Source organism: Emydura macquarii, unplaced genomic scaffold (assembly GCF_026122565.2).
Source record: "Emydura macquarii macquarii isolate MOO-44397 ecotype Brisbane River unplaced genomic scaffold, CSIRO-AGI_Emac_v2 contig_383, whole genome shotgun sequence".
NCBI lineage: Eukaryota > Metazoa > Chordata > Testudines > Chelidae > Emydura > Emydura macquarii.
In genome coordinates, this window is record NW_027130520.1 from 9,200,940 (window position 1) to 9,213,263 (window position 12,324).

General features: G+C 35.9%; 1 protein-coding gene across 17 annotated transcripts in view; it reads left to right on the forward strand.

Moving 5' to 3' along the window:
* The window catches only part of RIMS2 (regulating synaptic membrane exocytosis 2), a 738,692-nt gene that overhangs the window by 642,159 nt on the left and 84,209 nt on the right, over nt 1-12,324 (forward strand). For 6 of the 17 annotated variants that reach the window (XM_067537355.1, XM_067537357.1, XM_067537356.1 and 3 more), the window contains one exon: nt 11,247-11,419. The exons of 10 other annotated variants lie outside the window; for them this stretch is intronic. In XM_067537355.1, the coding sequence (XP_067393456.1) occupies nt 11,247-11,419 (173 nt within the window). Of the gene's footprint in view, nt 1-11,246; nt 11,420-12,324 lie in introns of those variants that run through there. One more of the 17 variants, XM_067537373.1, reaches the window with a different exon arrangement.

The window sequence follows — 12,324 nt, forward strand, 5'->3', positions numbered from 1 at the left end:
GGTTTCCATTCATACAGTAAGCAATAACATTTTCACCTGGGTTAAGTCCCATATTTCAATCCATTCTGCCTCAAGTGGGCTACCAGAGTCAAGCAAGACCATTAAAGGATGCCTTTCCACCTTAATCTCCAGCATGAGAACCCTTGTTATAAATTTCAGGTTCTTTCCTTGGTATATAGCATAAATTAGTCACTTTAATCCTTTAAAGAGGGTATATTACAGCCTCATGACACAACACTTGTACTACAAATGGACTAAGGCCAATGGGTCCATACCTTGCTTACATCTCTTATTTTTATGAGTGATCATGTCCTGAAGGAGATCTTCACTGTTGGATTTCTCATTCAGTCTAGTTACGGCTATCTTGATGGTTTTAGCTAGCAGTCGTCTTCCGATTCATTGTGGGTCTGAGTGGAACTGGAAGTAGATTTTGGTGAGATATGGTGCTTCCTTGGTCAATATGGTCTATGACATCCTCAGTCAGGTTCACACATCTGTGTGGAAAAACAGCTATATCTTTTTGGGTTTTCTGTCCTCCTGAAAAGTATCTGGAAATTGCTGACATACTGCCAGCAAGTTTCTGGCTTTATGTGTCCTTTATCTTTCTCTGAATCCTCTGTCTTTTATCCATTGCAATGTATACCTTTCTAGTGAGCAGGAGAATTAAAATAACGTCCATTCCTCTCTTGGAAACTATGTTCTAACTTTTCAAATCTCAAGAGAATATTCTCAGTAACCTCTTCCTCTCAAAACCCATAAGGCCTGGTTTTGTTTAAGTCACTGTGATGTCTAAAGGAGCAACTCCATCGATGTCTGTGAAGTTAAACGGGTGAAAAACTGCTTGTGAATGAGATCTATATTAGGGCCAGAGAGTTTAGATTTCTTCTTGGCAAGTACAGGTGCTTGTACAGCTGGAATTAGGGATTGTCTTTTATTTTTGTTCATATCTTTTGGAAATGAACAGTTGAGCTGGGACAGTTCTGGTGATCAAATAGTTTATTCTCCAGAAAATGCATTTTAAGGTCAACCAGAACTATTTGCAGACTATTTCCCCAGAATATTTCCTCCTCAGACTATTTTTTATTTGCAAATTTATTTTGAGTTCCCTGAATACTTTTTTAGCCAAACTGAAAAAGTAGAAACAAACAAAATGTCAAAACAAAATGTTTTTTGTTTCATTTTGACTCTTAAAAATTAGTTTTAACTTTCAAGCACTTTGACAAAAGCAAGCAAGGGAGTCCCAAAATGGCAAGAGAAAGTCGAGGCAATGGTGCCACCATCTTTTCCCATATAAGCTGTAGCCCAGTGGTTTGCTAATTCCCTGGGATGTGGGAAACCTAAATTCAGGTATCCTTTCTTCCCCTTGTTGAGAAGGGATTTAAACTTGGCCGTTTCCCATTGCAGAAGAGCGCCCTGACTGTTGGATGTTCTTGTATGGGGCTTTCCCAATCTTTTCTCTTGTGGCTGTTCCACTTTTTATCAATAATTAAATAGTTTTTGGAGCAAAGATCTGAACTTGGATTTCACTCATACTAGATGAGTGCCTAACTATCAGTCTGTAGAGTCATTCTCCCTCTTTTTCCCTGCCCCAATGACTATTCATTATTATAATGAACGTCACAATGAATGACTGGGTTAATATATGTAGAGGGAGGCGGCAGCAGCGGTGCCACCACCTCCTCCTGCTCCAGATGTTTTGTGAATCTTTTATTTGCTTTCATCAAAATGCCTGAAAGTCAAAAAGTTTCAACTAAAAAATTTTCATGTCAGTAATATTGAAACATGTCAATTAGTTTTGACATGACATTTTTTTCAACTTTTTGATTGATAAATTCCAAAAAAATGTCATTTTTGGTTTGACCCAAAATGAATTTTTGTTTTCAGTTTTTTTGAAACTGCCAGCAAACTAAAATATCCATTATTTGCTGACCTCTAATGAACAGCTGGGGCAAGAGACTACTCAGGGTCCTGAAACTGACTGTGAGCAGATATATTTGGGTGTTGACAAGTTAATTCTCAAACTCACTAAGGGCCCTGAATACCTCTTGAGAGTCTTCCTACTCCTCTCCCACTTTAGGAGCTATCTCTAGGCTTTGGATCTTCTGCTTAATGTAATCTGAGAGTCCTTTCTAGTGCTGTTATATCTTTGTTTCACATTGCCATTTGCATCCAGGAAGTCCTTAAAGAACTGCGCCATCTGCTTGCATATCTGAAGCAGATGGTGCTTTTCTGGCTTGCCTCCAGACTACTTCCCTCTAGGTTTGCTCTTCTCCTCAGACAGTGTACCAGGAGTGGCTTCAGTATCAGCTGCTGAGCTTGCAGTTTCTCCCTCAGCTTCCTGACTCACTTGCTCTTTCTCAGTACTCAGGTTTCAGTTGCTCCCAAATTTGGCACGGGGATGTTCTCCACAAGATAGCCTACATCAGGTAATGGAAGCATATTCCTTAGACCTCCCTCTTGGTTTAGGACCTCTCATACAAGATAATCTTACACATAATACTTATACACCTCTCTGATTTATGAGAGAGAGCAGAACTGATAAGTCCTAGGCTCCAAACCCCAAATGAGAATGCACAAGGGCCTTTGAAATAGAATAGTATGTTTTCCTAGTGGCTGGGTGTTATATTCACACACTGGATTTGTTTAGTTGGGAAGCTTCTATTGGCATCTAAATTAGTGATTTTATTTTCAGAGTGGCTTAGCACATTATGTTACCATTGATGTTAATAGGACCTGGGGGTGCTCAGAACCTCTGAAAATCAGGTCACTTATTTAGATGTCTAAATATGGATTTAGGTGCCCATTTAAGCATCCCCATTTGAAAATTTTAGCTAAGGTCCCAAATTAAATGAGCCACATTACACATCTTTAATATTTTTATTTCCATATCCCTTCTTAAAATGTGTAGCTGAAAATATTTTATATTAAAATAGATATAAGTTATATGTGCAGTGTATATGTATACTTTTTGCATGTACTTTGTGAGTATATAGTATACAAACAAATATGTATCTTATATATGTATCCCTTATCTGTATATGTTTGTAAAGTGGTTTAGAATCTTTTGTGGTGAATGGTGCAATATAAAAGTAATAGTAGTAGTAGTATTGCTATTTATCACTATTGTCATTTGTATTTATTTTATTGGCTTGCTGTGTGGTGCAGATATTATCAAGGTATTAGATAAAAAACAACAATCCAATGAGAATAATTACAGTGCTGTATTGCAGCTGAAAGTTGCACAGCCCCTTGAGGCTGTAAACTGGTCTGCAAGTTCCCCTTCACATCAAGAAGCAGACCCTGCAATTGCTGAGCTCAGGCTGCTCATGGAGCTTCTGTGGATTCTGCAGTCACAGACAAATTTAGCAAGCATAAAGCCCTAAAAAGGTTGGGACTGTTCCTTAATATTGGTATGGTGGAGCATTGTACTGTGGTCTGCAACAATTCCACAATAGATTGATCAATTAGTAAGAAAGTAGAATTGACCAGATCAGTATGTCCCAATATAAATGCTAACAAATGAAAACTGATGACAAGAACATGAGAAAGAAACTATACTAGTAAAATTGGAAGGGAGTTGGAAATCTCTGCAAATTTCAATTGCCTGGGAGTTGAGTGATTATCTGGCAGCTGAATTTTCTAGTTCAACCTGGAAGGTCAGTAATGCTATATTAAACCTCTGCAATAGCAATTTCTTTAGCTGCGTGAAGGGTGCTCCAGGATAGTTAACTTCAAGAAATGAGTGTAAGAAGGTTTCAGATTTTCACACGATCAATTGCTTATATAATGGTGGTTTGTAGATCAATCAGAGTTTGTGTTTGCACTTAAAAGCCCATTGTAATAGAAGAAAACAGAATAACTTTCTTTTTCAGATGTGATGCTCTTGTAAGATTTGTCACTACAGAAAAATATTCCCTTGCCAATGCAAAGAAATCAGATATCACAAAAGTTCTTCAATACCAGTTTGTTATAACCTTTTATGGATTCTTTCTCTCCCACAGAGGATAGGATTTTAAGAGACCACAAAAGCTTGTTGTTGGATACAGTACTTATTATTAGTGTAACCATGAAGTGTTATACTGGTTTCTGACAGGCATATCAGGAGTAATTCTTCGTCAGCCCTCTTATTTGCAACAAAGTTGCAATAGCTGAAACTGAAATGACAGAAGAGCTTGGTTGCCTTGGCAGCTTTGCATGTATCTTACAAATGGTAACGTTTTCAAATGCATCTAAATGTATAAGCAGCCTAAATCTAATTGAAAGTCAGTGGGACTTAGACACCTAATTCATCTAGGTCCTTTTGAAAATGTTAACCTAAGTAATACATTTTTTAAAAGATTTCTACTTCCAACAGAAGGAAAGTAAATAACTGCTTCTTTCAATATTTGATGATCATTTTGTCTCTAATATTTACATGGCAATGATTTGTAAACCCATTCAAACTTCCTAAATAAATAAAGAGATAACAAGTCAGTGCTTAACAGCAGTTCCCACAACATGTCGGAGATACACAATCCCTTCCTCTGATTGAGATAGGAAATAACTAATGTCTCTCAGATATCAAGACATGAAAACTTCTTGTAAATTATAGAAATATGGGGCTGGAAGGTCATTTAGTCCAGCCCTCTGCACTGAGGCTAGCCCAAGTAAACCTAGACCATCCCTGAAAGGTGTTTGTCTAACCTGATGGGGATTCCACAACCTCCCTTGGAAGCCTATTCCAGTGTTTAATTGTCCTTATAGTTGGAAACATTTTGCTAGTATCTAGCTTAAATCTCTCTTTCTAAAGATTAAGCCCATTGCTTCTTGTCCTATCTTCAGTGAGCATGAATAACAATTGTTCACTATGCTCTTTATAGCAGCCCTTAACATATTTCAATGCTACTAGGTTCCCCCTCAGACTTTTTTCTCAAGATTACACATATCCAATTTTTTAAATCTTTCTCATAGGTCAGGTTTTCTAAAACCTTTTGTCATTTTTGCTGCTTACCTCTAGACTCTGTCCAATTTGTCCACAACTTTCCTAAAGTGTGGCACCCAAAACTGGACACAGTATTCTTCTAAAGGTCACTACCGTACTTGTAATCCATAAAGTAAAAACAGTTTTTAAAAAACACCTTGAGAAGATTCTGAACAAGGTGAATGGGAAGTTGTGGATGAAGGAATGCTTTAATTTGGCATCTTCAGGCTAATATCTAAAACCTCACAAAAATTGACTTGAATTATGCAAATATATAAATTTAAAATAAGGCTACACAACATGAGAAAAAATGTTGCCTATCTTTTTTTTTTTTTTTACCATTACTATAAAACTGAAGGACTAATTTAATGTCTAGGCATAGTACAGAGTGGCACTTTGGAAGCTTCTCTGTATTGAATTATAGTGCATTTAGGGCTCCCTATACTGCTCCCTCAAGTCAACGGCAACACTTCTATTGACTTCAGTAGTTCAGATCAAGCCTTTAAACCCTAACATGCAACACATTTACTGCTATAATACTTGTCTTTATCAAGAGGTCAGATACAAGAGCAGAAGTAGATTGCTGAAAAATGAAGTTAGCAGAAGAGCATAATTTTTTAGTTCAGTACTATGAGAAAGCAAAGGCTGAACAGTAACTCAGAGCAGATCTGTGCATACCTTGAAGGTCAGGTTGAGGCATTTGAATTTGGTCCAGGGAGACAGTGAAGTTTCAGAGTCTAGCTATTACTGTGGTAGGCAATTTAGAGATATTGATATCTTAAATTCACGGGGATATGTGTGACTATGTAGTGGGACCTCTTACTGATACTTTGCCTTTTTTAGTGAAAGAGGTATTGTATATTAAGACTTTCATAGAGGGTACAAAATGTTATTTCTGCTAAAAACATCCTTCATCCCAAATCCACATTACCCTATAATGATAAAAGTTTATCCTCTTTTAATTTATGTATGTTCTAACCCAATCATAAAATATGTTATTGGGATTAACACATACATAAAATACAAGAGCAGAGTGTTATTTTTAACATAATTTGAACAAAAATATGATTAAGAGAAGAGAGATCAGATTATGGTTTCCTTGAATGCTCTTATATTCAAAAGAAGTCTCAGTTTAAAATTAAAATTATTGCTGTTCTTGATTCTCATTGTGCACTAGTCATTTAAATATTTTAGAAAGATAGAAACCGAATTAGGCAAAAAAATTGGCAAATAATAAATTCACAGGAAAATGTATTTTTGGAGTACCTAAACTAGTCACAGATTCATGTGAAATTCACTGAATAGTTTCAGCAGAAAAATAAAAAAACCTGGAAAATAAAATTTAGGAAATCTCAAAATGTTTCATTTTGACATTTCCAAAAAAAAACAAAAAAAAAAACATTTTCACTTTTAATTTCAAAATGGCATTTTGTTTCACAATTTACCTAATTATAAAGGGGTGGAAAACACCTGAAAACCAACCAAAAAGGAAACAAAAAAAATTGGAAAAAAATCCTTGTATCAAACAAAATATTTCGTTTAACTCAAAACCATTATTTTTTCAGTTTCAAATTTTGTCAAGAAAAAACATTTTATCCAAACTGAAACTTTTTTGAATTTTTCATTTCAGCCTCCAAATAAAAAAATCCATGATTTGCTCAACTCTAGCTAGAAGCAATAAAGTTATTTTGTTTAGGAAAATGTCTAATTAGGTATTTGCAGTAGATTCCTTCCAAAAAATTTGTAAGGACTTCTAAGACAAAAAGTTAGTTTTCATAACCATCAGTGGCAGAAAAAATAAAGCTATGGGATATATTCTGCTTTCAGTGCATGTAGGTAAGCCCCATTTTGTTCTGCGTTTGTAGGTGCCTAGCACAGGGATGTCCTGATCCATGACTAGGCTCCAAGGCCCTGCAATATGAATAATTAATAATAGTAATAAATAATAATAACGGGAATTCCTTATCACCAATGCTGGTCATGGTAGTAATGCTGCTGCTGATATGGATGCTCCAGGAGAAGAATTGTGGTTATCGTATCAGCAAAGAGCAACAACAGTATTTTTTATATATGGATGATCGGAAACTATATGGATGGTCACAATAGGAGCTAGAGATTGATGACTACTGTATACAAGTTTGGTGAAGATATAAAACTGTGGGTTGGCTTGTCTAACTGTGTGTCAGCATCTATAAAGAGGAGCAAACTGGTACAATGAGATGGCATACAAGTTAACAAAGGTACTATCAAAGATATCTCTCAGCATGACACCCACAAATATGTGGAATCAAGGAACTGTCTAAGTCATAACATAAAGAAGTCAAAGAAGAAGTGAAGAAGAGAACTTCTCTAAGGACAGAACTCAATTCAAAGAACTTGATCCCAACCATTAATGTGTGGACAATTTCTGATAGTATGGTACACTGCTGGAGTGAGGAGGTGGAAAGAAGAGAAGAACAAAATTTGACATCCAATAAGAAAGCTCTTGGTGATGCATAAAATAATGAATTTCAATCAAGATGTGGGCAGGATGTACATCTGACTACTTGATGGAGGAAAAAATCTGCTATCTATGGAGGAAGCATTTGACAATGAAGACTATGACATCAAAATATATGAGGAATCAGCCAAAATAAAAGATCATTTGGCCATGATAACAAGTGATGGTCAAGCCTGCAGCCCAAGAAAGCATAAAAGAAAGGAAAAAGTAAACCACCAAAGAAAGACTTAAAAGATTTACACAATTAATCAGTGCACAGACACTGGTGGAGAGAAAGCAAACCCATTATATCAAAGATTAACTAACTTATGGCTTGTAGAAGGATTCCTGAAAAGAGAGACAGAGAGCCTCATTATGAGTACACAAGAACAGTCCTTAAGGCTTCATTACATTTGAAACAAAATTGATCGATAGAACTGCTTCCCAAACTTCATAATGTTTTCCGGAAAGAAAGAGATGGTGGAGCAGGTGCTGAGCACCTGCAAAAGCCTGGCTAGGACACAATGAGATTGCCAAGTTTCTGCATTGGAACCTCTATGGCAAGTATAGATTTAAACAAACCAGGTAGTATTACAACCACCAAATTGAAAGTCATCTAGAGAATTAAAAGTGTAAAATTTTATTTGATCTGGCAATTGTCTCAGATTGAACAGTGCAGTCAAACTGGCTGGACATGGATGTTGCTAAAAAGAAGAGAAACAAGACCATGGTAATTGATATTGAAATAGCAGCAGATAGAAACATAAAAAGAAACAAAAAGAGAAGATAGCCATATATGAAGAACTTGCCATGAAAAGATTATGGAAAACTAGAACAAAGATAACCTCAGCGATTATTGGAGATATTGGCACAGTTGCTAAGGGTATGATGGAGCAACACAAGAACATGTTAGGAATGCAAGATGTGACAATCAGTGACCTCCAGAAGATAGCACTTTTGGGCACTTCAAGAATTTTAATGAAAGTCAGAGAACAAGTGCATTTGAGCACCTAATATGCAGAAATTCTGCAGAGGGTTTAATTAAACTCCTGACTTTCCAAACCTATGGAGCCAGTTCATGATCAAGACTTATTGATGACTCATGGGGATAAATTTTAGACAGTAGCTTTTTCTTTTCTATGCTTAAAGATCTTGTATGCTGTAAAGGCTAATTGTTTTAAAAAATAATCCCCATGATGTAATATCAATGGATTATAGCAATAATACTTTTATTTTTTTGCAAATATCCCTAAACAGGAACTTTTTAATATATATTGTTATAAATCAAAATAAATAAAATAAACAGTAGTGGGACTTATATGCTTGCATCAATTATAAATTTATACCTTAATGCATTACAGGAGCAGTTATTAGCTATTGAAATAACAAATGATAAAAGATAATTGAGGATTTACAATCCTTTTGAAAAAGGGATATGAACATTTGGGGCCTATTTAATATCTGTCTATCTTTTGCTCTTTATGTGCATACGTGTGTGTGTGTGTGTGTGTGTGCGTGTGTGCGTGTGCATGTGCGTGTAAGTGCCATAGAGCTGTCACAGTGTAGCTCATAAACTTTTTAAGGGATTTTATTAAAAAAATAACGACAAACACAGAAAAAATACTACAGTTGAATTGTGGCATTTAGGCACAGCTCTGTGCTAGGAGTGCTGCAAAGCATCACCACCAGGGTAGAATATCAGAGAACATTCTGCTTCAGAAAAGTACAGTACTTCCCAGAGTATCTAAGAGGGATGGGGGGCTGCAGTTCTGGGCAGCCCTTATACTGGCTGCACAAGGTTGGGGTGAACGTCCTCACTACTTTCTCTTCCGTTGCCAGATGCTTAAAGCCTGCCATTGTTTAGACCTTCATGAGCACCCTGATAAATTGGGCTGATAGCCAGGGAACAGAACCAGAGCAACTCTTTTTGATGCCTCTGAGCAATGGATTGGAGGGTACACCAAATTATAGAAAGTTGAAAGTATTGAATGGTTTGCTAGATGTTGTCTGCAGCCCTGTTACCTGAATGTCCCATTGTTCACTTTACGCTTCTTTCTGGCTTGATTATGGCTGCCACAAAAAGTTAAATGATCTTAATACAGTTTTTAAAAACATTTTTGAAGTGCAATTATACACTGTAAAGTGACTCTCAAAATTCTGGCACTGCTTGACACTTAATGCCATTCTCATTTGTTCATTTATACTTTTTTTCCTGCTGATGATGCAAGCTTAATATGGGATCTATTAGTCAACTTGTGTTAATGCATGCAAAGTAATTAAATATCCTGGAATTGGAATTTAGTTAACAACTCTGTTGATTATTTAAATTCCAAAATATAATCCAATTTACTTCACTATAGTATAGCTACATTGGGTCTTGATGGCTAAGGGAAATCAAATGGAGCAGATATAAATAGATATGATTAAATGTACACAGAGAAGAAATCTGCTTAGTAAGAATGTACCATTTTTATATTCACCTTTATTATGTGAATGTGTTTTACATTCCCTATTTTAACAATCTCTAAAATAAATAGATTCTCCTAATATGATGTGTTCCTGTAACTCTGAAGATCTGAACAGTTGCTTAGTTGTCATATTTCTATTTCCACTGGGATTTGCCAGTAAAGAGGAATTTATTTTATTCTATCAGGTAAAAAAGTTTGATTGTTTGGCTACAACACAAGTCAATAAATGCTGTGACATTCAAGTGCATGGTGTTCTTGCAAGCTTATGGCTAACTACATAGAACTTCCCCCATAAAGTCTGATGGGACAGAACAGGTGAAGCCTGGAATTTATGTGGGTAGTTACTGTTCCTATCTTTGGTTCTGCATCCTAAGTTTCACAAAACATCTTTACTTTTATCTGAACCAGTTTTGTCATATTTAAGAATCATACAGATTACGCCTAATGTAGATTTGAGGCTATACCATGGCATTTATGTCACAGCCTTGCATAGCTAGCAGTGTGGGAAGGCTGATTTAGCAGATTATGCGGTGATCTGGACTTCAGGAAACTCAGGTTCAGTTCCTAGCTTTATCACAAGTTTTCTGTGTGATCTTGAAAGTCAATGCAAGTTAAATGCTCAGGCCCAGGTTTTTAAAGGTATGTAAATGTTCATCTGCATCCTTGTGTGCTTAAAAAATCTTTTAAAATCTGGCCACTAGCTCCCTTAAAATCTTTTAAAATTCCCAACTTAAATAGTTTTGCAGCTTAGGTTTGCAGTTGTGCCATTACAATTTTGTTCCCAGTTTTAGTATAATAATCTCATCTTTCCATTTATTTTAAGTAAAGAAGAGTTAATATTTGTTAAAAATTCGTTTGAAGATAAAGTATAGTTCCCTAGAGTACCAGTGTTATTTAGCAGTTAGAATGTGAGTTCTATCCCCAGCAATGCTTTTTGCTATCTGAACAAGCTTGGGCAATTTATTTATCTTTTCTATGACTCTACCCATCTGTAAAACAGATATAATAATTAAATACTTCAAAGTGGTGTCGGGAGTTTTCATTAAAGTTTGCAAAGCCCTTGAAAATTCTCAAATGAAAGGTGTTGTACAAGTTACCAAACATATGGCCCATGGTAAGGACCTTAATGTAATATCTTGAGTTGGGTAGTAGATAAATGAGATATACAAAACCAAGATTTGTATTCAATACAACATGACCAATTAAGAACTTTGTTGTAAAAATGCAGGCAGGATTTGGTGATGGAATCAATTAACATACTGTTATAGGGAAGACCTAACATCTTATTTATGGTGGTCTCACTGACAACGTTTATATCTTTGTCATTCGGTTTTTATAGTATCGGTCAGGACGGGATCCTCAGCGAGGCTCAGACAATGTTTCCAATAAGTCTTCAGACAGTGATGTAAGTGATGTGTCAGCTGTATCGAGGACAAGCAGTGCTTCTCGTTTCAGCAGCACAAGCTACATGTCTGTCCAATCAGAACGACTGAGAGGGAACAAGAAAATAAGGTGAGTAACAGGGACTGGGAAGTTATTCATTTGCATACTTATTTTAAGGTACAGAATACTTTCCTCATGAGAGTATTTGAATATTTTGTTAACCTTTACCATATATAATATTAATAAAACTTACAGGGCTTTCCAAAATACTGGTTTTAGTTTATTGTGTTTCTAATGCTCTTTTGATTCCTTATGCAAGGTATATTTTTTGTAAGTCAGTAGAGAGATTTTCTAGGGTTCAAACTTTCGCATCTTGAGATGAGGCCTTTTTTTTACACTTACATTTGCATCTTTTGAAAAAAAGATTCTCAAAAAATATTAAACACAGTTGAAAGGATCATTTTATTTACAAAAAACTTGCCAGCAGTCTCAGAGACATTACAACATACTTTATAAACTAGAGCTGAGAATGATCTGCTGTATCTCCACAATTTCTATGCTTGAAGTGCCAGACTTTTAAAACCTCTTGTAAAGTGCTTATACAGATACTGGATCCAGTTCTACTCTAGATATATTGCTATGCAACTCTCATTGTCTAGTCTTCAGTAAGAATTGCACAGTGTATCTGAAAGTAGAAATGGGTTCACCTTCCATTACTTGAACACCCAAAACACCAATCAAACTCAGTGGGAGTTTGGACACGCAAAGAATGCAAGATTGGGCCCTAAATAATAATTTCACAGGCAGATGTACTTGGAACTGGTATTTAATTCTTGGAAATTTTCCCTCCCAAGAGAAATGATGTTTTTTTAAAAAGAGTAGGTTTAAGTATCTCTCATTCTGCATGACTGATAATGCCTGGAACACAGAACTGTGCATTCTATGTGTTTATGTACCTTTTTGCATAAGTGACTTATAGCATGTAACTTTGTGTACACAATGTGTGCATTACAGACTGTCCTGAAGAAGTGATT